Genomic DNA, 26,066 nt, shown 5'->3' on the forward strand with positions numbered 1-26,066 from the left:
AAGAATTGCTTATTAGTTACCCAGAAGCTTTCTTTTCCTGCTTTATATTTTCAATGCTTGCTGATAGGTGGACTGTGGTTAGATAGAGGGTCAGTGGGGCACAAGGTGAGGTTTTTGCCTGCAATCTCTGTAAGCACACACACAGGGACACATAGATACAAATATGTACTCCTAACATCTCTGCCACCTAGAACACAGACCCTGTAGCCTTGCTCTGTTGATGTGTTTTCATCCTCTTACTCGCTCACTCACTCATACTATAGTAGTTGTGCTTTTTCCTTGGTTGTAGCTACATGTGGTCCACTACAGTTAGCAAAATACAGTATTTTGAGGGAAAGAGAAAGAGGGAGAGACAGAGGCAGGGGGAGGATGAAGAGAGAAAGAAAGTTGGTAACCATATTTATTTCACTTTTATTACAAGTACATTGTTAGAATTGTTGTTTATCTGTTAGTGTTCCTAATTTACATTGAACTTTATCATGTATCTGTATGTTAAGGAAAAAAAGAACAAATATATATAAGGCTTCATGTTGTCCATGGTTTCAAGCCTCCATTGGAGGCTTGGAACATATCCTCTGTGGTTAGTGGGGGACTACTGACTTTATGAACACATGTCGTTTGTTGAGTTGGTTGGGGATAGGGTGCCAGTAATTCAGACATACGTGTTCTCCTGATTTCCAGGGGGCTTAGAGCCCTTCATACGCCATGCAGCGTGCCATTCAGAGGCATTTATCCCCTAACATTGTACCCCAGGTACTGTAGGGAGTATAAGTAGGACATTGCTGAGCCATCTTCCTGGGGGTCACCTCTTGCCGGTTGGTTCATACTCAGCAATGCCACACCTCTTATTTTTGTCCTTAGCAAACTACCTATAGGTAGGCAGGTCTGCTGGTTGGCTCAGATCCTTATACACAGTGTGATGTATATGCATAGCTGGGGAGGTATCTGCTCTTTGGGGAGTTGATGCCATGGCTTTGCAATGTCCTGGAGAACCTTCTGATGTTCACCTCTCTGGTTGCTTGTATAAGATATATCTTTGGATGTTTCCTTTCTCATTATTCATAATTTCGTGTGCGTGGGGAGTAGAGCCCCACAACTGATCGCTTCTGTGCAGTCTAGTTAAAAGCTGTTGGAATTATGGACTTATTTGTAAGAACTTGGGATGTTCTTGCTTTACCCTGTGAAGCTCTGTACTCTGTTCTGCTTATAGAGTGGAAAATGCAGCTGCCGGAGCTGAAGCTGCTCCCATAAGAAATGGTCCTGGCAGTTTATGTCTGTCTTGCTCTTACTCTAATGGTGTGGGAAACAAAAAGTACTTCATTTTCAGGAGAAAAGGGGAAATTACAGAGGAGATTGTGATTCTAGATCCCCTCTTTGCTAAAGAGTATGGGAATCGATGACCTTGAAGAAAACTCCATTCTTTACTTTTCTGCCTGGTCTGTGACCTTTCCAGTGAGAGCTCTGTTCTAGCTCAGGTCAGATTTGTTCAAAATCTGAAGCTGGCATTACATGGTTGTCATTCCACAGCAGACTGTGCCTTTCTGCTCAGCCAGTCTTTTATGGGTGTTAAGACTTGAGCTGTCAAATTACAGGTGGTAAGAGCAAGAGTTGAGAATGTCAGGGTTGCATGGGATCTTAGGTCCAACCCAGTATGAAAGTTTGCTGTTTGTCATGTCTGTCCCCAAGAATATCACTTAGAGAACTTAAGAATCAGAAGGTACCGATATCTGTATCCCACCCCAAGCCAATTAAATCTCAAGTTCAGGGATTAAGGTCCAGGGTATAGGGGATATGTGTGTATCTGTGTGTTTAAGCAGCCTTGAGTTCCGAGTCAGAGAAATTGATGATCAAGAGTTGAAGTGAATCTTTGAAGGAAAGAAGCCATCTATGTTATTTGGGGGTCCTTAGCATAAAAGAAGCACAAAGATGAGCTTTAACCAGTAATGGGTTGGTGTAACCATAAAGCCTTGGATCAGGCTGTGTTCAAATCAGCTATGTCTAGAGCTTATCTTTTGCCAACAGAGTTGACCTATGTTTTTTGCCTCTTCCTGTTTGGTTCCATTTTTTTAAACATCTCTGTTGATTCCTAACTTGATTTTCAGTCATCTTCAGGAAGAAAGAGGAGCCTCTCTGATTGGCTGATAAGATACCCCTGTTGCTTGGGTACCTCACTGGAGTCAGGTTGATGGTATATAGAGGCCCACTGGCCGAGAGCTGGGAGGATGGTGAGGAGGGATGGCTGTCCAGTTCATGACACATGGTCCGGTGGAGAAAGTTATGATTATTACAAGAATAGAGGTTCTGCTGCAAATCTCTGTGATATTTGAGGTATACACACAGTACTGAGTTTGGTATTCTGCCCGCAGTATCTTATGTTACCTTTATAACCATCCTTTGGGGTGGGTATGGTGGGTATTTTTGCTCTATTTTACAGACAAGGAAAATGAGGCTCACTCACATACCTAATTAAAGCCACACTTATTATGCACATGGTCAAGACACGATTGTTCTCCATGTCTTTCTAGAAAGAGCAAGGATTTATTTGGGAGTAATTATTTGAAGCACAGTAAACAGACACATAATAGATTCTCCTATATGCACAGAAAATAAATAGGCTTTACAAAATGAGTTATTTAGTGTGTGCTTTAGTGGAGGAAAACTAGATTAGGAGACTGAGAGACGGGAAATTTTACTTCTGATCCCTAGAAGCCAAGAATAGTCAAATTCCTGCATCTCTGAATGGCTCATCTGCAAAACTGTAGCATGGATTGGATGATAGGTGCTTGAACCTTCACTGTATTTTAAAGATGGGTAGTAACTTAGATTATAACTTTATCATTCAGGATGAGTAAGCAGACTTAAGTGATGCTAGGTTTATTTTTCAGATGTGTGTTTGGAGTTTATGAGATTCCTGTTTCCCTAATGGGCTCATCCATGTAAAATACCTTTGTTCAAGCAATACTGATCTTAAAAGCAGATTTTGCAATTGAAGTATAAGCCTAGGAACTTTATATGTTTCCTAGTTTTTCTTCATGACTATCACATTGTCAACAAAGCTATTGCCATCATGGTGCTATTATTATTATTACTATCCCATTACTTAATTGGCATAGAGAATGTATTGTGTTTTCCTGGTAACATCTTCATTGTCAATTGGGTATACAGGTCCCTTTACCGTTTTTATTACTTTTTGAAAGCACAGTTGATTGTGTTTGGGTGCATTTAAATATTAACATATTTAGCTGGGGTGTGTTGTTGGAGTATGATTCCATTTTATTTTAGATTCTGGGCACCTGTGATGTTTGCCTTACACATGGGCGCATTCAGGTGTGGGCTCACTACAAAAGAAATCTGTATCCACGAAGAGAATGGGCGGAGAGGACTCGGCACACTCCAGCAGGCAGATGGGCTCTCTCTATAATGGGGAAGGTTATTTTTACTTTCACTTGCACTGGTTTCATTGTTAGTTTTCGAAAGTGTATCATTAGGCACTGTTGGTTTACTGAGCATCACTGGCTGTGGAAGGTCTCTCATTTCATAACCCAACTGCTTGCGGGTGGGGGCATGTGGAAGCCTGGGTCTGGCTTTTGGCGGTCTCCAAGGCCTCAGATTGTGCTGTGTTGGGTGGAAGAGGGATGCCTGTGTTTGTTTCTCATGTGCTGCATGTTTACCTGTGAGCCCTGGAACGAACTAGTGTGTCCGAGCCTTACTTTAGCTGTCAAGGAGAAAGAATGACCTTCACCTGTGTGAGAATCAAATGAGACCAGAGGCCTTTTTACCCTGGACAAATGCTTATCTATATAGTTGGAATCCAAACCGCAGATTCTTGGTCAACTAGTTGTCTGGCCTTGGACACATTAAAGTTAACTTTATTTCTTGAAGCTCCAATGTTTATTCTGGCACCATTGTATCTACTACCTGATGGTGTTTTGCAGATCACATAAAATAATGCCTATAAAGTACTTAATGTATCTTCGTGGGACAAAGTCAAGGTTCACTGTAACTGTGACTGATTATCCTGTGGTTGTTTACCTGTCAAATAAGGAGGTTCTATTCAGTCATGCCCTGGGTTTGTGATTGTACTTCTACGAAGTCACCCTTCCTGCGTTAAGTGCGGTGATGACTTGGCCTCATCATGGGTCTCTCTGTCTTCCAGCATTGACTGAAGGCTACGTCGGGGACCTGCATGAGAACAGACAGGGCAGCTCTGTGCAGATCCGCAGGCGCAAGGCTTCGGGGGACCCATACTGGGCGTACTCCGGTAAGTTGGGTTGTTGTGGTTGGGATCACATGAAACAGTGAGCATCCCATTAAACTAACTCGAAGGCACTTTGTTGCCTGAGTTCTCTTTGTTAAAACCTTTTGTAGTTCAACCAGAGGTTGAAATATTCAAGCCTTTTTTTTCCTCTAGGTTAGAAGCACCTTAATTTATCTCTCCCACCTGTTTTGTCAATGTGTTTTTTTTTTCTCAATTTGCATTTATTTCTAAACTTTGCTTGTTAATGAGTTATTGTACCAAACTTGTAACTTTTTTCTTTTCTGGTTATTCAGTGGCTACCATTCTAGAGAGCTGAAATTATAAGCCTAGTCTTGAGCTGCCTAAATATCTGCTAAATATTACATAGCATTCGATATAAAAATACTCTATTATGCTGTAACCCAAGAAATGCAGCCTGACGTCCAAATCAAATCTTGTTCTTTGAAAAATTTTCTTAGCCTCTGCTCCATGGTATTCTGCAGTTCTTTCATTTTTATTTTCATTTTTAGCCTTTGAGCCTATGAAGTAGAGAGAGCACAATTGAAACTGTTGAATATTACATTGGAAATAATCTTTTTATATTTGAAGGGGAAAAATGAAGTTCTACAACAATGTGAGGAACTTTGTGCAGTGTACGTCCCTGACTACCACAAATACCTTAGGTAGAGATGTTGATGTGCAAGAATATATGGAAAATGGATCATAGCTAATTAAGGGGGAAAGCTTCAGGAAGATAGGCCACTTTGGAAATTGTGTTGCCACCAAATAATTCAAATTCCCTGTATTGAAATGACTTGGAGGCACAGAGTATTAGTCTTGGTAATAAATCTATGCATTAGGTAATGCTGTTGTATATAAAACGGAAGGTATCTTTTTCATAATAATGGTCTCGTTTAAATCCTGAATTTCCACCTGCAAATCCAGTTAAAATTTATGTCAGTGTAAAATTTATAGGTCTGATCTTTAATTACACCTTATCTATTGGCTTTTTGCATCCTTTTGTCTATTGATAAATCTCCTGCCCCTCCAGGGAGAAGAGCCTATCTGTTTTGTTTTGCTGTGAACAGATAGTAACACTGAAGTCTTCCATCACTTCCAGTTCCTTGTGATTAGAATTATCTAATTAGAGCCTTTTTGTCACCATTTCTGATAAATGAAGGAAATTGGGAGATGAAAGTCAAAATTACATATATATAGCTTCTTGCCAAGAAACCCAAAGAAAATTTATCATTTTGTACTCTGTGGCTCTGAGATCGGTCAGGAAGAGGCATAAAGTGGCTTGCTATTTACAGTTCATCAATTTAGAATAGTAATGCTGATAGTCAGGAGATGGGAAGTTATAGCCCTTCAGCATCTCCAGTTGCAAATGGCCATGGATGGATGAGAGGCCTAAAACTTTCCCCATTACTCAGTTAAGCAAGGACTTAAGCCGTGGCATCTTTGTGAAGGGGCCACTGGTCCTGAACTTTGGTGGGCTTAAGGAGTCTCCCTTTCTTACTTCTGCATATATTGTGCCTGGCTTTGGGAGCTTCCTGTGTCAGTGGAAAGGCCAGTAGTCCAAGTATGAGATCCAAATATTGAACTTATTAGGATTATTAGACCCTGTGGTCTGTACTATATTTCCTCACCTCTGCCATTGTAGCGTGAAAGCTGCTGTTGGCAATCCCGTACAGACTGGCTACTTATGGGCTCTGGAATTTAAATTTTCTATAACTTTTGTGTACTAGGAAATGCTTTTTTTTCCCCATTCTCCTCCTTCCCCTCCAACTCCTTCTCTTTCTTTACCATTTAGAAGTACCATTCATTCTTACTTTGCAGGTGTGCAAAACCAAAAAGAGTTGGGTAGGGATCATAGGCTATAGTGCGTCATCCCTTCTTTTGGTTCAATTCTCTCTGGAATTTGGATAAGCCAGTCAGGTTTCAGAAGCCTTCAGAAGACTGGGCACTGGCTTTCAAGAGCCAGTGATGTCCCTTGCTAGGTGTAAAGGAGAAAATAGAAGAAGGAGATGGATGTGAGTGATGGTATAGGCTGATTTTGACCTTGCCTTTCCCTGGAGGTGGAATAGCCTCAGCAAAGTTTCGAGGTAGCAGTGGAGAGATTCTTTGTTCCTGTTTTTGGAAAGAACTTGGGTGGAAGGAAGATGACTGAAGGGGTGTGTGTGTAGCAGGCAGTGGACTGGGGAGATGGGCAGCTGTTGGCTGTTCTGGGTTATCCTGTCCTGGTTATGAGTTTGCCTTTGTGTGTGTAGAGTTGGGAAAATGATGCTGATCCTGTTATTCTTTTTTTTTTTTAAGTTAGAACTAAAATGTATTTTGTTATCTAAGAGGCAGAAACATATACATGCACACATGGAGAGGGAGGGAGGGAGGGATAGATACTGAGAGAGAAAGAGATCCTGTCTGCTGGTTCAATCCCCAAATGCCTATAAGGCCATGGCTGGGCCAGGCTGAAGCTGGGAAGTCTGTCCAGGTCTCCTGTATGAGCAACAGGAACCCAACCCCTTGAGCCATCCCAGAGTCTGTCTTAGCAGGGATCTGGGACTTTGGCCCAGGTACTCTCATAGGGAATGTTGCCATCTGATCCAGCATCTTAACCGCCAGGGCAAGCGCCCGCCCCATGCTGTTTGTTACTCCTGATGGTTTTAAGTCCTGATCACTGAGCAGAGCTTTGTGAGTGTTTGAGCTGTTGTTAGCCTGTTGAGAAGATACTGTTGTGTGGCAGGAGTTGCTAATTCAGGGTGGCATTTTACTTTTTATTTTGGGACTAGACATTATTTCATTTTCACTCCATCACCTTGAATAGTGCAGATACTCTGTGTTTGAAGTTGTTTAAAATTTTATTTTTATAGGTTTATGAAACAATGTCTGCGGAATCCCTGCAACTTTAGTACAGAGGGTTGTTTATCTAGGAACCTGATCTGTTTCCACTGTGATGATTTGAGGACAGGTTATCTACCTGGCTCTCCATTTGGTCTACTGTACAAAAGGAACCATGGTATTTTAGTGCAGCCATCCATAAAAGATATGCATTGGAGCATACTGTCAGATTAGTGTTAATAATATCAGGAGTTCTTTACATCTTTAGACTTCTTTTTCCTTATACCAACATATTAGAGAAAATAACAGAATGACCTTTTTATGTATTTCATGCAGAATTACGCTGGAAAAAAATGCAGCCGTTTCAGCGTATTTCACTGGAAACATTAAAATAACTTCTTTTCTGTGAGTTTTACTCAACAACGATGTAGATATTTTTCTGCGTTCCTTGAGGTGATGACAGCTCATGAATTTTGGAGTTTTCCCAGAACTTCAGTAATTATTACACACACAAAAAAATCCCACTTGTTAGGTAGGTCATCCTTGCCGGAAAGGGAAATGAAAAACAAATCTGGAACAAGTTGAGATGGAAATTTCAAGCATTTTTTTTTTTAAAGTTGCTTGTTTGCTCTCTTCTGCCTAGAATACTTGGAGAAAAACAGGTTGTGGTCCCACCTCCACCCTTGCTTTTTAATTCTGCTTGGTTCTCTGCATCTTAAATAATCTCTAACTCATGTTCCTTCTGTGTAGAAATAGCTTCTGTAAATCAGTTTTGGGGGGAGGAGGTAATTTCTCATTAGTAGAGGAGTCCACAGTTGAAACATGCAATGACCAGAATTCCCTGCAAGAAGTATCTGGCACTGAGCTTGCTGAAGGTCAGACAGAATTATTCTAAGAGGCAATCCTGGGTTGGCCAGGGGATACCCAGAGTCCTTTCTGGCTGTCCTGAGGCTTGATGACTTGCTCAGCTGTAAAATGGAGATAAAAAGAATACCTAGCAGGATGGTGTGAGGATTAGAGGTAATATATTTAAGCACCTGGTGTAATTTTTGGCTTCAACCCTGGAATGCAGTAGGTGTTACCCATTCGGCTCTTAATTATATGCCACCCCACTATGCTGTTCATACAAACATCTTGTTTTATAACATCCATGTCTGGGTAGGTGTGTGTCTCATTTCCCCAGCTAAATGTAGAATCCTGAGGGCAAGGATTATAAGTTATAATTCCCTCTTTCTCCTGCTGTGTGCCCGAGTATCTCGTTTTGTGCATATTCGGTGCATATTTGTCAAGTGGGCAACTGGATAGACGGGTAAATGTACTCATGCCAGAGTCTGTGCTTAGGAGCTCACTGAGGGGGATCCTGCCACAAAATTCACATAAGTTAGTGGGTGAATTGCAGAAGTTTCACCGTTGGATCCTTTTAAGTAACAAGCCCCCTGGTGAACTTTAGATACAATTGCATTCCTAGAATTATGTTTTCATGCCTATTTTTAAGAATGTCTGCACAGGGTAAATCAAAATACACATGCCTGCAAAGTCCGCTTTTGTTATGAGAAGAATGGAAGGCAGTGTAGGACCTCACAGTGTAGTCTTAATGTCATCCTGTTGTTTGCCTCGCCTCTCTTAAGGGAACTGTTTCCCTACACATGTTCTCTTCCCAGCAGGGACACAGTTGGAGCCACACCACTGAGCAGGAGTCAACCTTGAACTCATGCTCTCTGGTGCCTGCCCTACCTTGGTGCTTAGCCTCAGCCATCTCTCCTCCTCCACAGTGTCTCCTTTTATGTTCCAATTGATTTTTCTCTTCTCTACACAGCCAAAGTAAGCTACGTACAGTTTGTAAGCAGAAGTTACTTGTTCCTTCACTGCACTTGTTTATGGTGGCCTTTTTGTTGTCTTGGGAGAGGGGCCAGAGATGCTTCTGATAGAGTTGATTGTTGGATCCCAGGCTTCGAAGATAGGCAGGAGTTTGCCAGGGTCTGAAAAGCCCTGGAGGAGTGAACTGCTCTGGTAGTGACTGAGGAACTGAGAGCATAGGACGGGAAGTCTAAAGCATCTGGTAGCATGGAGAGGTTTCAGAGAAACATGCAATGTGCTGGAGTTAGATTGGGCTGGCCTTATAGTATTCTTCTACCAGTGACCTGTGAGTGATAGGAAGTCATTAAAGGGTTTCTGGGTAGATATGAATGACAGTTGGTTTTTGTTGTTGTTTGAGTCACATCCCTGGTTGTAGGGTTAGGGATTAGCCAGTTGGAGGAAGAGGGCAGGATGAAAAGTGACAAGGTTGTGTCACTTTGGAGAGATCAAAGGAAAGAGCCATGGAAATTCATTATGTGTATGAGAGAGAAAGCAAAGTGAACAGTCTAGGAGCATCCCCAGGATGACTGAAGATGGCGTGGTATTTAGATTTACATGATTAAATGAGAAAAGAATTGATGAGTTGGGAATAAAAATAACAAACTGGGACTTGACCCTATTAAGATGGGTAGTGTTTTATCTATTTTTTTTTTTAGATTTATTTATTTATTTGAAAGTCAGAATTACACAGAGAGAAGGACAGGCAGAGAGAGAGAGAGCTCTTCCAGCCGCTGGTTCACTCCTCAGAAGGCCACAATGGCTGGAGCTGCCCCGATCTGATGCCAGGAGCCAAGAGCTTCTTCTGGATCTCCCACGTGGGTGCAGGGTCCCCAGGACTTGGGTCATAGCAGAGAGCTGGATTGGAAGTGGAGCAGCTGGAATTTGATCTGGCGCCCATATAGGATGCTGGTTTTGCAGGTGGCGGCTTTAACCAATACGCCACAGTGCCGGGCCCTCTGTGTATTTTTTTTTTAATTCATTAATTAATTTATTTGAGAGACAGTGAAAAATACAGATAGGGATCTTCTATCTGCTAGTACACTGCTCCATATATCAACAATGGCTCAATTTGGGCTAGGGCCAGATCCAGGAACTCAATGCAGGTCTCCCATGTGGGTAGCAGGGACACAACTACCTGAGCTGTCACTTGCTGCCTCCCAAAGTGTCATTTACCAGGAATCTGGAACCAGGAGCCAGAGCTAGAGGTTGAATCCAGTTACTGTGATTTGGGACACAGGTGTCCTAACCAGCATCTTAACCAGGAGGCCAAATGCCCACCATAAGGGAGTGTTTTTTTCATATATTATTCTTACCCACACTAAGCTGATATTCTGATCTGGTTATAATATTCTTTGCTCAGAATTCTCATTCTGACTGTAGATGCAGACAAAGAAATTGCTGAGACAGACCATGCAGGAACCCAATCACTTGAATCATCTCCTGCTGCCTCCCAGGGTCTGCATTAGCAGGAAGCTGGAGTAGGATCCAGAGCGAGGAATTGAACCCAGCTGTTGTAATGTGGGTCACTGGCCAAATGCCTATCCCTGACCATATATATACATATTTTTTTGGACAGGCAGAGTGGATGGTGAGAGAGAGAGAGACAGAGAGAAAGGTCTTCCTTTTTGCCGTTGGTTCACCCTCCAATGGCCGCTGCGGCCGGCGCATCTCGCTGATCCAAAGCCAGGAGCCAGGTGCTTCTCCTGGTCTCCCATGCGGGTGCAGGGCCCAAGCACTTGGGCCATCCTCCACTGCCTTCCCGGGCCATAGCAGAGAACTGGCCTGGAAGAGGGGCAACCGGGATAGAATCTGGTGCCCCAACCGGGACTAGAACCCGGTGTACTGGCGCCGCAAGGCGGAGGATTAGCCTGTTGAGCCATGGCGCCGGCCCTGACCATATTTTATATGCCCTTTAGATATTTTATGCTGAGGCTGGCTCTGCTGTAGTACGTTAAACCTCCACCTGCAGCTCCGGCATGCCATGTGGGTGCCTGTTTAAATCCTGACTGTTCCAATCCCGATGTCTAATAGCCTGGGAAAGCAGTGAAGGATGGCCCAAGTGCTTGGGCCCCTGTAACCCACATGTGAGAACTGGAAGAAGCTCCTGGCTCCTGGCTTTGGATCGGTTCAGCTCCAGTCATTGTAGCCATTTAAGGAGTGAACCCGTGGATGGAAGATCTCTGTGTTTTTCCCTCTTTCTGTAACTCTATCAAATAAATGAAGAAAATCTTTCTAAAATTAAGATTTGTAGTCTATTTGAGTGAAACCCGTGTCTGTAGTTAACCTTTGAATTTTCCAGTTCCTACCTAGATGTTTTAGGACAGCAGGGCCTTAAGGTAGGGAGCAAATTGATGAACAAACTGTTGCTTCCCAGAGGTACTCTTTTTCTTTTATACTTGATCTGTGGTTACAGGGATGGAAAGGGTGAGAAAAAACACATATGGTCACACACTAATCGGGACTTTATGTATAAGAGAAAAATGTGTTGGCCAGATGCTAGAAGGCGCTTGGAGCATGTTTCAGTTCTTGGCTGAGATTGGGTTTTCTTCTTCCACTGTTTGAAAGAAATTGTTCTCTCAGTTTGAAGATATTTTATTTTCCTTTTCCCTTTTTTAAAACATACCTTTGAGTTTTCTAGTTTCTTGGCATCTTTTCTTTGGAGATGACTTCATAAGTGTTTATAAATTAATGGACTGTAATATATGAGAATACTTTAAAAAGTATGTAGAAAAATGGAATTAAGTATTCTTTTGGAAAAAAAAATATTAACTTACTTGAAAGGTAGAGTGACTGAAGGAGAGAGAAAGAGAGGTTTTTCTCCTGCTGGTTCACTCCCAAATGTCTGCAGCAGCTGGGTCTGGGCTGGGCTGAAGCCAGAAGCCAGGAACTGCATCTGAGTTTCCCGTGTGGGTGGCGGGAGCTCAAGGGTTTGGGCCATCAGCTGCTGCCTCACAGGCCGGTTAGTGCTGGGCTGAACCAGAAGTGAGGCATCTGGCACTCTGGTATCAGATATGGGCATCCCAAGTGGCATCTTTTTTAAAAGTTGCCAAAGCATTTAATAGAAAAATTTCTTAGTGTGGAAGAAATCTTAGACTGAAACAAGAAGAAAAATATCTTAGAGGAAAAATACACTAAGAAAAAACTCACACATTTAAAAAAAAAGATATATTAATAGAAAATATTACAAAAGATTAAATTTCCAATAACCCTAAAATACCAAGATACCTTTTTTTAACCAATAAATTTATCATATCCATATATTATATCCACAATGGTGATATAGGGAAGGAAATTTGGAAACATAGATTAAGGGCCTCATGAATATTCAGACTTTGAATTGGTGACCCTATTTCTACATTTACCTGAAGTCCATAATCAGAGAATCATGTAAAGAATGAGTGAGATTCTCATAGTTTATTCCTAACTGTAGAAATTGGGAGTAGCTATAATGGGTGAGTGATTAAGTGATAAGACAGAGTGACAGGGAGAGGGATAGACAGGGAGAGAGAGAGAGAGAGAGAGAGAGAGAGAGAGAGAGAGAGAGAGAGAGAGAGAGAGAAAGAAAGCTATTGATTCACTACCCACATGGCCACAACATCCAGAACTAGACCAGGCTAAAGCTAGGACCCAGGAGCTCCATCTGTCCAATATGGCTGGAGGGTCCAATTGATTAGACCATCATTCACTGCCTTCCCAGGCATATTAACAGGAAGCTGGATGAGTAGTGGAGCAACCAGGGTTCACTAGCACTCTGATTTAGGATGCTGATGTCACAGTGGTGGCTTAACCAACTTTACCACAATGCCAGCTCCCAAGCCGTAAAGTTTTCAAAAATGATCCTTTTATTTTAAAATAAGTGACTGAATTCTTTCAAATTCAGGTGGTTCTCTTTGTAACAGTTTGAGGGAGAAGGAAAGAGGAAAAAAAGCTAAAATGAAACCAGAAGGAAAGGAAAATCCTTTTTTTTTCTTAATTGGCTGTATCTAAACTTTTTAGGTGAAACATTTTCACTGGCATTTCAAATTTTATAAAATGCTGATATGAACCATGCAGAAACTAATGAACTGATATTGACTTAGTTTGAAAATGAACATGAAGATTTATTGAGTAAAGCAGTAAATATTGACCCAGGCATAGATAAGGTCAATATTTACTTTGACATCACATAAATCCTAATATTCATTAATCTATAAATTTTGAGGATCTACATAAGGCATATAGAGAGTTATATATAAGTATATATTTTTCATATCTGTGATAGATCAAAGTCAAACACCTTTTTTTCCCCACTGGTCATAAATTTGAAAGGATGATGTTCTCTTCTTTGAAGCTAGTTTCTTGGGGAGAAAGATGAGGGGGAGTGTGGGTAGGTGGAAGGGCATGAGTAATTTAAAGGTTCAATGGAAGAATATACCTAATAAAAATGCGTGCCTGATAATCACGGAGTGATGATTTTCATGTGCTTTGTGATTTACTTAAAGGCTACAGGTCTTCCTTTCTAGAGTTACAAAATATATTTATTTATTATATCTGATTTGGTACATAAAACACACTTTGTGATGATAGAAAACAGGAACATTTTGTCTTTCCCTCTGGATATTGTTAAGCTGTGTTATATGGGATTTGCTATCACACACACACAAAAATACACTTGGTGTCTGTCAAGTTGAGCTACACTTCACTGGCCTTCCTCTGGTTTTACTGAGTTGCTGTGTGCTCTCGTTCCTTACCTTGTCTAATTTTCTGGTATGGTGGTCTTGGTAGCAATATGAAAGCAAAGCAGGACAAATGCCTGGACCTCAGCCACCCACATGGGAGTCCGGGATGAAGCTCCTGGCTCTTGGCTTCGACCTGGCTCAGCCTTGGCCGTTGTGATGATCTGGGGAGTGAACCAGTGGGTGGAAGATCTCTCTCTCCCTTTCTCACTTTAACTTTGACTTTCAAAGACATAAATCTTTTTTAAAAATTAAAAAAAAAAAAAAAAAAAGGACAAAGGGGCATTTAGCCTACTATGTAGGATGCCGGTGTCCCACGCCAGTGTACCTGGGTTCATTTCCTGGCTTTGACTACTACTGCAGCTTCCTGTAAATGCAAATCCTTGGAGGGTCTGTGTGGCCCAGATGGCTTTGACCTTGCCACCCCTGTGAGAGACCTGAATTGTATTCTTTTCTGCTCACTTTGGCCTCAGTTCCTCCTTGGCTGTTGTAGGCCTTCGAAATATGAAGGGAATGCCCATTTGTTCTCTCTCTTTCCTTTCTCTGCCTCTCTCATTCTGCAAATAAATTTAAAAACAAAGGAAAGGAGCCCTGGTTCACTGGAATGTGGATTTTTGATATTGCCATAATGTCTCATAAAAGTGTTGCATGTATGCTTTAAGATTGAATTTTCTCCTTTTACTGAAGTGTAGAACCTAACTTGGTCTAACAGTAATCTTACACCTGAGCAGAAGCCTTTTGTCTTATTTCTGGTTCCCCTGGAGTGTTCTTTGAGTGGGAATTTGCCCTGTTGGTCTTTAGTTGTGTGTTGGCTGGTCCCAAAATTACCCTCCCCTCCATCTCACATCTGGTAATTTTTTTTTCTTAAGATTTATTTATTTACTTGAAAGGCAGAGTTACAGAGAAAGAGGGAGAGACACTGAGAGAGATCTTCCATCTGCTGGTTCACTCCCAAGAAGGCCATGATAGCCAGCACTGGAGCAGGCTGAAGCCGGTAGCCAGGAGCTTCCTTGAGATCTCCCACATTGGTGGCAGGAGCCGAAACCCACAGGGCATCCTCTGCTGCTTCTCCCAGGCCATCAACAGGGAGCCATATCAGAAATGGAGTAGCCAGGATATGAACCGATGCCTATATGGGATGCTGGCATTGCAGGTGGCGGCTTTACCCACTCTTCCACAATGCTGGCTTCTATCTGGTAATCTTGTGTGACCATACTGAAATCAACAATGTTAAGGCTAGTTTCTCTTTGTGTTGATCTTTTTTGTGATCAAAACCTGTGCTATGTTTCGTTTACTTTAAACCCCATTTTTATTGTGTAAATAAGATCAAATAATGGTTAAAAATAAGTCTGTATGTATGTACATAATGTAAAAATTGCCTTCTTGAGAAATGCTTCCTTGTAGCTTGAGGTATCTTCACTTTCCGTTAATATTACTATATCTATCAATGTTTTTCCTGAGTGTAGGACGGACTGTGATTTTGTGTCATGTGAAAAATGACTATTGAGATACAAGGATTTGATTTTCACATAATAAAGTCGTTCCTTCTTGAGTAGTTCTGTAATCAAGAAGAGTCTCCCATTTTGCACAGATCAGTCTTTAACACTTCCTTATCACTTCCTAGCATCTCTTATCAGTAGAGACAGGACTTGGCCTCAGAGTCTTCACTGGGAATCAAAATCTGATCTTGTGGGTTTCTTTATTTCCTGGTACCCCTCATGTCTGTGAGGCCATTCTAGTTTTCCATGTTGGTGTGCTAAGTTACTATTAAATTCTATTTCCGGGCAGTCTTTGGAGTGCAGTGGGTTAAGCAGTCACTAGCATTCCATATCAGAACGTCAGCTCTGCTTTTGATGCCGCTCCTTGCCGATGGGCCTGTGAAATAGTGGAAAATGCCCAAGTGTTTGGGCTGCTCCCAGGTTCCAGATTCCTGGCTTTGGTCTCGCCCAGTCCTGCCGTTGTGGCCATTTGGGGAGTGAACCAGGGGAGGGCAGGTCCCTCTCCATCTTCCTGTCACTGTGTCTTTCAAATAAATGAAATGAATCTTTAAAGAATTATATTTAAGATTTTATAAAAGGTCAATCAATTTAAAGAAAAATTCTAAGCAATAGTGTAGCTGGTATTCCAGTATGGCAAAGAAAGTCATCTTTTGTATCACTGTCTTAGAAGGATTGAAAAGCTTTTCATTATAGGTCATAAAATCAAACTATGTCTGTGATGTGAAAAATCACAAAGGATATAGAATTCTTGAAGAGGTTGAGAAATTAAGGAATCTATTTAGTGTCTAGGCTTATTGTAAGTGCTGATTGTGCTACAGTGATCTCGATTGTCAAAAATCCTAAAATGCACACTGATCCAAGCCTCCTGAATTCTCCCTTTGTCACCACCCCGCAAACCCCTTCCTGTATTTTGAGTTCTCCCAAGGATCCTAGAATGAACCTCTACAACCATTCTCCACCACCCATTAGGATGGGTTATGATCTCCGATTTGCTAAATGTTTTAGTTTCAGAGATGGATGGGTCTGACCTGGCGGTGTCTTAGGATCTGTTTTGTGCTCTGCCACCCACTTCCTGCATTGAGTTGATCTTGAGATTGTCCCTGGGTTTGGGAAGCCGCTTGATCCAGGTTTCCTGTTTATGTAATCCTCATTCTCCCAGTCCAAAGAACATTCCCCAGGAGCAGAGCAAGCTCCTCTCGAAGCTACAGGAAAGCTTGCTGCTCCCAAAGGCATCGTTCAGTAGTTCTGCCCCAATTATCGTTGGCTTGCTCCTAAAACCCATTTATGTCTCCCTAGTTCCAAGTGTCAGGACAGTGCTAGCAGGGGTGCATACTATTATTACTCTCGGGAGTGATTGGTTGTTGAGAATTTTAGCAGGAAAAAATGAAATTTGAGCCTCTACGAGGCTGCATGCACAGCGATGAGCAAAGCCATCTTCAGCTTGTTTCTGTGTCTGGGGCTCGCTGTGATAATGGGAGGTATTTTCTTCTCACTGTTGTTAAGTACATGGCCCGTGCTCTCCTCGTAGGGAGTGATTTTGACACTTTCTGAAGGTCCTGTGGCTTTTACATTCTGACACCACCTCCTAATGAGCCTTCTTTTAACATCTTTTTTGGGTGCGGATTGCCCTTTCTCTCACCATCCACTAGGGTGTGAAAAGCAAGTTTCCACACTCCTGGGCCACTGGGCTGCTTACCTGCTGTGCCAGAAAGAATTTGCTTCTTCCATGTGATGTGAGTATGCCTTAGCTAGCAGTAAGATCAGGATTTTTCTCCAGAATTTCCACAGAAGTCATTTTCAGGAGCATGTTTGAGCATAATAAGGTTTCTTCTTCTTCTTTTTTTTTAATCACTTGCGATGTTTTAGATGCAGAAAAATACCCGTTGGACAGGATGGCTTAATAAAAAGGGTGGCTTATTAACCTCACGTACCACAGGATACCTCTGGATGCGTTTTTGTGCCCTGCCGTCTCTCAGAAGTGCTCCTTTTGTTTATGCTTTGCCTGATTAATGGGTAGGCTTAGCCCTCGGCCTCAGTTTCCTCGTGGTGTACTATGGCTTCAGAAGTTCCAGAAGTCAAATGCTGAGTTACAAAGTCGAGAGAGGGAGAGAGGGAGAGAGGGATCAGAAAGGGTCTCTTTCTTGTGCTCTGTTTAGAAGCAAGTAAGAGATTCCTCAAAGCATCCTACCCCTTGGCCATTCAACCTTTGTATTTTGTTGGCCAGACCTGAGTCACTGGGGAAAAAAAATAGAGTTAGCATGGCAGGCATAAATCAAGCAGGATTTAGCCTGGAGGAATGGCTATTAGATAATAAGCATTTGGTGGGCTGCTACTCTTGTCAACATTTCCTAATCTCAAAGGCTGAACTATACCATTGCACTTAATAATGAAGGAAATTACAGAAAAGAAATTTACTTGCTTTTGCAAGAAAATTTGAATTCAGAAGGCTGACAGTGTTGCAAATAAAATAGTAAATTTCCATGAGCATAGAGTCCTTTATAGTATTAAGAACTGCCCTATCCATTTCTGTAGCTACTAATCAGATGAGGCCATTTAATTAAAATAATTAAAATTGAATCAAATTAATAATTCAATCTCTCAGTTTCACACTCTGCAGATTTCAAGTCTCAGTCACTGTGGGTGGCTCGTGGCTTTCTTTTTGTACTGCTTAGATATATAGCATTTCCTTCCATGTAGAAAGTTCGGTGGGACAGTGCTGTTGAAGGGGTTGTGGACATTAAGGGAGGAACTAGCATGTCGCATATATTGAGCATGCACTGTATCCCAGGCCCAGGGCTAATTGTTGTGTCTATCTCTAACTGGTGTCCATACCAATCCCTGAGATAAGCCCACCCCTCTTGCTGAAGGGGCGAAGTTGTTTTGGGGGAGGCAGCTTCCTAGAGATGTCTCCTGAACACTGCCCTGTGTCTGCCAGCCCTGTACTCCCATCCACTGATGCTGGGTTGGGGGACAATGTGCTACTTGCAAATGTCCTCTTAAGTGGGAGGCATGCGGTGTGGATGTTGATTTAAGAGCTTTCTGAAATGCTTGCATTTTGTCCCATGTGAATAAGTCTCTGGACTCCAGGAAGGTCCCACATAGACCCTCCTTCCCTTTGGGTGACTTGGAGACTTGAGCCAAGACATAACTCCTTGAGCCTTGTTTTTGCAAAAGTTCTGTATCTTTGACTAAATAGATCAATGTCTTATACTGATTAGGCTGTGTGTGTGTATGTGTGTGTGTGTGTGTGTGAGAGAGAGAGAGAGACAGAGACAGAGACAGAGACAGAGACAGGAGAGAGAGACAGGAGAGAGAGAGAGAGATGGGAAGGACTGGCTACTTCCCTTCTTGCCAGTCTTCTTCCATTGAGAATCATTTGCTGTAAGAGTATTTATCAATCATTGTCCAGGTGGGCAACTCAGTTCCAAACAACAAAGAATAAAACATAAGAGAGGTTTGCAAAATGTTCATGGAAATTGAGTACCATGAAAAAAAGTATCTGTGGATTTCAAAAATTTTTAAGATACATTTATCTTTTAATACCATTTTCTAACTTTTTGAAGTGCCCTTGTATGCAGTTTTTTTCCCTTTGTGGTATGGAAATAGACAATGAAGCAGGCTCAAAATAGTAAGTCATGTCATCACATCAGTGCCAAAGGGAATGATGGAGCTGCTCTTTTAGTCTGGGAAGACATTTCTGATGAGGTTTTATTTGAGCAGAGCCGTGAATATAATGAAATACCAAACTCTGTTGGTATGTGGGGTATGCATTCCAGGCAGAGAGAAGAGGGAAGACCAACAGAACCCAGAAAGTTAAATGATGGATGTAAAAATCACGCTGCTAGCTTCCTTTTGGCAACGTCTGGCCCATTATTCTTGCTAAGGATACATTTTCCATGGTGCTAGAGAAGTCCTTTCTTCTGGGGACTGATGTGCTCCATCAGAGGACATTTGACAAGATCTGAGGATGTTTTCTTAGTTGTCACAGTTGGTGCTGGCTAGTTGGGTGGGCAACTGACATGTAGTGGATTGAGGCCCAGGATACTGTGCAGTATCTCACACTGCACAGAACAAAGAATGACCTGGCCTTCAATGCCAACACTGCCAATGTTGGGAAACCCTGTGCTAAACACTCACCAGAGTTCATTGCCTTTCTGTAGCTGGTCACTGTCACACCTTGCAGGCCAGTCACTGATGCAGATCCTTGGTTGCATGAGTATTCTATCGTGCAAGCTGTGATGTGTAGGATAGTGGAGGTGTCAGAGAATCCAGTGAGTAGCATGATGTTCAGCCTTCCTTGGGGGACTGGAGAGTAGAAGTAGAAAATTTGGCAAGTTAACCATTCTGTAATCATGGGAATGAAGTCATCATGGAATGGCAGGAGGCATTTGATATAGCATTTTAAAAAAAAAAATTTTTTTTTTTGACAGGCAGATTGGATAGTGAGAGAGAGAGACAGAGAGAAAGGTCTTCCTTTTTGCCATGGGTTCACCCTCCAATGGCCGCTGCGGCCAGCACTTCTCGCTGATCTGAAGGCAGGAGCAAGGTGCTTCTCCTGGTCTCCCATGTGGGTGCAGGGCCCAAGAACTTGGGCCATCCTCCACTGCCTTCCCGGGCCATAGCAGAGAGCTGGCCTGGAAGAGGGGCAACCGGGACAGAATCTGGTGCCCCGACTGGGACTAGAACCCGGTGTGCCGGCGCCGCAAGGCAGAGGATTATCCTGTTAAGCCACGGCGCCGGCTTGATATAGCATTTAAGACTCTACTTGGGATGCCACTGTGTTGGAGTGCCTGGCTGTGAGTGCTTCTGATCCCAGCTCCTGCTAGTGTGCACCCTGGGAGGCAGCAGGTCATGACTCAGGTACCTGGGTCTCTGTAACTTAGATTGAGTTCCTTGTTCCTGATTTAAGTCTGGCCCAGCTCTGGCTATGATGGTCATTTGGGAAAATCTCTGTCTCTCTACCTGTAGAATAAAATAAAATGAAATAAAAAATTAAAAAAGAAGAAGACCAGAACTTAAAAAAAATAAAATAAAACCATAGTAGAAGGAATCACACTTCTGGTCATGGTGCAATGCTTACCTCTTATTATACATGAAGGTGATGAATGATGGCTGCGCTGCAGTAGGTAGGTGATAAGGTGGCTCTTATTTTAATTTATTTAAAAAATTTTTAAAATTTATTTGTAAGGGAGAGAAAGAGAGAGAGATGGGGTGGGGGGAGAGGCATGCAGGCAGAGACAGAGATACAGAAAGATCTCCCATCTGTTGATCCACTCCCCAAAGGGTTGATCCTACTCCACACCAAAGGGTTGCCCCTTGCATTTCTTATTATTTTTGTGGTCCCCTGCGAGCATTCCACATGTCAACTCTTTAACATAAGAAGCTCTCGTGAAATAAGATCATCTTAGTATTGCTGCCTGCCAATGACCTTGAAGAATGAATTGGCCAAGCCACTGCAGTACCGTGAGAAAATGTGCAGTTATCCAGTTGTAAGCCTTGACAAGTCACTTCAGGGCTGGGCAGGGCATAGCACAGTTTCTTATATGATTTTCTTTAACAAAGGGAGAAGAAGGGAAAATAGAACTGTGAATGGTGACTGACAGCCCTTTGTGACGCAGGTGTTTCAAGTGTCAGCACCTTAATACCAACAGGGGTTATGTAAGTGCTGTAGTAATGACCACAGATTCCTCCTAGAATAGATTCCATACCACTGCGTGGAGATTAAACAACAGGTTCATTGTGGCAGAATGCAAATGCACACGTATTTGTTTTCACAAATCCTGCTACCCTGACCTTTGCACAAAGCAGGTGGTCACTGTGTGCTTGCTCTGCCCTCTGCCCTCTTGTAGGTGTGTGAATATAAAGATGGATTCATCAATTCTCTGTCTTCAGGAAGCTCAGAATCTTTGAAACCAGAATGTTATTGTCAATGACAGCCCCTGACGTTGTGGGTTAAACATACCACTGTCTGCTGTGATTATTTTCATACTCTTCTTATATGTCTACAAAGAATTTGAAAGATGTAGGGTCATTCAGATTCCAGGCCTGTCCAGAAATGCTCCTTCCATAAATCAGAATGATAACACCTTAGTAATGCATTGCCATGGCCACTTAAATTGTGCTGCTTTTTCTACGCCCTCCGTTCCTGCAACTGCAAGCTCAAATCCTGAAGCTTGTTGATGCTGAAGGTTGTATGGAAAGCACATTTTTACTCCACGAAAGGCTGGTGTTATTTTCATATCCTTTCCTCTCCTGGATTTCTTCTTAATCCCAGGGTAATCCTGACAGTTTCTTCCATCCCTGCTGTTGACAGGAAACTTTTTGGTGGATGTACTTGTTCTTTTAAGTGTTTTCCTCTAGATTTCTAGCCTACCATCTGTGATCTAGCCCACATTTTCTAGATATGAAAGGAGTAGAATTGGGATCTCAGAGTTATGAAAGGAGTGGAATTGGGATCTTAGAGTTCTCTGGTGGATATAAAGACTGCATTATAGAAAGGAAAATGTGTCGACATCATTCTTGCATTGAAATATTTTTAATTAAAATTGCTTGTTATAAAATAGCCATTGATTACTAAAACACTTTACTTGGCCAATAGAATTGCGAAAATGCATTAGTTTTAGTAATGATTTTTAGTGGCAAGAAAGCTACTGTGTACATTTACTCTGTTTCTTTTTGGTTTATTTAAATATGTGATGATTTTCTTCTAGTAGATAAATTTTCCTAATTTTCTGCATGTAGACAACCAAACATGCATGGATTCCCATTTATATCAAGGTAGTTCCAACAGAGAACTGCCTTTTACAGAATCTCGTTTCACAGACTAGTAAGAGCATTTAAAGTTTTCTTTCATATTAATTGCTTATCATTTAGATATTTTAAGTTATTTTAGTAAGCTAAATACAGTTATAGTATAAGAGGTTGAAAATATATGTTTTTGGTATTCAAAGACCTATCAGTGGGCTACAGCATGCTTAAAATGCAAGTTAAGTTGAATATTTGATGTTTTATTTTGAGTGCTCAGAACAGAATAGATTTATGCACTAGGAGGCCAGGAAATATAATAATTAGAAATATATTAATTGATTTTAGATTTTTGTAGAATACCAGTCATAAATACAGTTATTAGAATTCATGTTTATGGACTTGGAATTTGATCGAGACAGAGAGTTATTCATCAAAAAAGCCTTCAGTGCTACCATTTATCACAACTAATCGTGAATTTATATCTCTGTAACTCACAGGTGTGATGTATGCCTTTTTGTGGTAGGGACATTTACAACAGGAATTAATTTCAGACTTTGGGAGACTTTTACAACCGTTTTAACTGTTCGCTACCTAGAGATTTACATAATTTTACTGATTTCCTGGCGCTAGCCCCTGGGAGCAGGGTTTTTCTGCACAGGAAGAAATCATCAATATTGCATTGCTGTGGTCCTGTTCTCTGGGCACTCCCATTCTGATCCTCCATGTATCGATTCCCTGGGCATGCGTGGTGGCTCAGAGAATGTCTTCCCCAAGACCCAGTTGTAACGTGAGTTGAGCAGGCTGTTCCTGGGCTTTGTGTGGGAGGAGAGTTCTGTGGCCCAAAGATGATTGAGATAAAAGCAGTATTGAAGTTGACTTCACTGCAGGACTTCTCAGAGCCTTGACTGCCCTTACTAAAGAATGGGAAATTCATTTTCACTATGCACTCACACATTCTGCTAGGGAGGGGCCTAATGAGAAAAGGAGAAGATGGCTGGGGTGGGGGAGGGGGAGAGTGTGTTTTCTGGAAGGCCAGGGTTCCTACCGGCCTTGGGTGGGCTGTGTGGTGCTGTAGAGTGCCATGATGATGGGGACTGTTAGTCTGAAAGATGAGCTGCACATCCCTCACACACCTATGATGAAGTAGTCAAAGGAAAAACGATGCCACTGTGCATCAGAAATATTTACTCCTTCTTCCTTATTTATAGGGAAGAGAACATTTTATGTGAAGGGATTCCTTGGGGGACCATACACCTTTTAGGTTTCTCTGATGAAACTGTCTATCCAAAGCAGCATCCATGGGAACCTTGAGCAGAAATGACTCCTGTGGAGGTTTACGGGCGCGTGTTGTGTGCAACAGCTTCCTTAAGAGGATGATCGTGTATGAGAGTGTGGGATGGTTTTATTTCATGTTGAATTTGGGAGTCATAGAATTGTCAACCACAGAGGACTAGGATGCAAAGAATAAACTCCCCTAAGAACTGAATTTTGTTATTACACCAGACTATGTGTATTTGGCTCTCAGCAGTAAAGGTAAAGTTCAGAAATTAAGTTTTTAAAACGAAGAAAGAACTGGACTTGGAGAGTATGGAGAGAGGGAAAAAAAAATATGGGACGTGATTCTCTCGTTGTTGTTTCCTTCTGACTATAGTGCATCCTCCACTTGGGATGATCAAATGTCATTCCACATGATGCCATGTGGCCCCTGGGGGCTGGGTCACTCTTGGCTGAAATCCGCTGCTGTAGAGCAAGAAGAAATAACTATAACAGGTAGTAATAGTACAGAACACTGCACAGGGATACAGCTGACAAATTTGACCAGGGTATTGGACCTGACAGAATTATTTCAGTTAATTATTTATGTTGAATGTCAGAATTAGACAGAGAGAGGCAAAGACAGAGAGAGATAAGGGATAGAGTGAGGGAGAAAGAGACAGAGACACAGAGAATCTTCATCCGCTAGTTTACTCTATAGGTGGCTGCAATGGCCAGTGCTGGGCCAGGCTGAAGCCTGGAGCCAAGACCTTCTTCTGGATTTCCCATGTGGGTGCAGGGGCCCAGGTACTTTGGACCATCCTCCTGCCTCTTTGCCTCAGGCACATTGGCAAGGAGCTGGATTGGAAATAGAACAACCAAGACTCGAACCAACGCCCACATGGGATGCTGGTTCTTCAGGCAGTGGCTTTACCTGCTCTATCACAATGCCGGCCTCTTTCAGCTGATTTAAAAGCTTCCTTATCACACATGTGACTGTGAGTGTAGCATTTTGGCCATAGAAGGGTGCAGGGACACAGACAGAGAATCTGGGGCAGTTTTCTCCTTTTACAGAGGAGAAAAGCTGATCTTGCAACATTGGATTCAGAGGGGACCAGAGCACCACAAACAAAAGAGAAACAAAGGAAGCTGCAGGACACCACCCTGAGCCAGACTCTTTTTTCTAAAGATGATAATTCTTTTTTAATATAATTTTTAAAATGTGTTTGAAAGAGAGAAAGAAGAGAAATTTCTTTTACCTGCTGGGTCAGGCAGAAGCTGGGAGCTGGATGCTCTCTCTGTGTCTCCCAGTTGGGTGGCAGGGCCTCAGGCCCTTGAGCTGTCCTCTGGTGCCCCGGGTGCATCAGAAGGAAGTGGGATTGGGAGCAGTGGCAGGACTCCATCTCAGGCACTCTGCTAGGGGACTCAGGCATCCGAAGCTTTTAAATTCTGTTTGGTGGGATTTTTTTCCTTCCTCCTTGACTTCCCCAGATGGAGAGGAGTCCTCCCTTCTGGGTCTGGTTTCTGTCTTGAGCATGCTCCACACCAGTGTCCAGTTGTGCCTCCTTTTTTCTCCTTTTATAAAAGGTGGGATGGGTTGGTTTGACAAGGGTGAGGTTGCTCTTTCTGCTTTTTCACCGAACTGTGCCTTTTTTAAAAATTAGAACACAGCGAGGCAGCCCTCTGGTGTTGCAGGTTAAGCCTCCGTCTGCAGCACTGGCATCCCATATGGGCCCCTAGTTAGAGTCCTGGCCACTTTTCTCCATACCCTTTGGTCTATGGCCTTTTCAGGTTTAATTATTTCTCCATCACAAAGAATGGGAGAAAAGAATGGAACAGCTTCATAGCAGACTGAAAATCAGTGAGTTGATCAACCATGAAAGAACTGCCTTCATATACAAAGACAGCATTGAAAACTTCAGATGTTGGTTTGCTGAGCTTAACACCAAAACATGCATGCTGGTACACATCTTAGCCAGTCTACTTGTTGAGGGCTGATGTAGGGAACAGTGGTGATAGGTTTGTGTTTAAGGGGATTGAATGTACCCTGTGGGATATTTTTAAGGGTGTCTAACAAATGTAGTCAGATGGAAGTTATTCAACAACGAAGAGCAAAAACCTTTACTATGACAATTACTCATTAGAGAAGGTAGAATATTTGAGAATTGAAAATGATCTATTGGTTTTCTTGCTTTCTTACATGTTGTTCATAGATTTGAAAGCATTTTTCTGCTGAAGTTGAAGAAGAGAGAGTGGACTACAGGGTAGTATCTAACTACTGATTAGTGATGGCAAAGTGGAGAACATGCTGGAATGTTCCAGGGTGCCATGGGTTTGAATGACTGAAACATGTAGGCAGAATGGGAAACTCTGGGGACTGATTGTGGTCATTGGATAAACAGTAATTTGTTGAGCACTTCCTCTGTGTTCAAGAGTTGTAGGTGAATAGTGTCTTGTCATTTTTCCCATCAGTCCCCAAAGCAAGGTACAGTTATTGCTGCTGTTGTATAGGGGAAAAAGCCAAGGGTTAACAGAGTTAAGTAACTAGCCCCAAGCTCTCTGCTGTATCCTGAGAGCATAAAAAAGAGTCTCACATATATGTATGCTTAGCCCTATCTGCAAAAATAAAATAAAAATTCATGAGCAGAAGTCTTCAAAGCTTCTACCTGCTTGTCCAGCTATCTCAGATTTGGGGAATGTCTAAGAGACTGCAGTCCTTCCCTCAAAGCATGATGTTGAAGGAAGATTTTTATAAAAAATGAAATTCCTTCCCAAAGGCAAAGTGATAGTGAGTTTGGTGACCGAGGGGTTCCCCGAGTGTGAGATATTTGCGCTCAGTCTGTCTGTGGCACTGGGACGTTTTGTGTGCCTGGGACGAGGCTGTGTTTATTCATTGATGGTTTTTGTGAGTGACCCTGT

At 42.2% G+C, this 26,066-nt stretch overlaps 1 protein-coding gene across 3 annotated transcripts in view; it reads left to right on the plus strand.

The window, feature by feature from the left end:
• Positions 1-26,066, plus strand: part of PTPRG (protein tyrosine phosphatase receptor type G) — a 777,325-nt gene that overhangs the window by 199,798 nt on the left and 551,461 nt on the right. For all 3 annotated transcript variants that reach the window (XM_062201187.1, XM_062201189.1, XM_062201188.1), the window contains exon 2: positions 4,157-4,261. In XM_062201187.1, coding sequence (XP_062057171.1) covers positions 4,157-4,261 — 105 coding nt within the window. The remainder of the gene's footprint in view (positions 1-4,156; positions 4,262-26,066) is intronic.

The sequence above is a fragment of the Lepus europaeus genome, chromosome 9, assembly GCF_033115175.1.
Source record: "Lepus europaeus isolate LE1 chromosome 9, mLepTim1.pri, whole genome shotgun sequence".
NCBI lineage: Eukaryota > Metazoa > Chordata > Mammalia > Lagomorpha > Leporidae > Lepus > Lepus europaeus.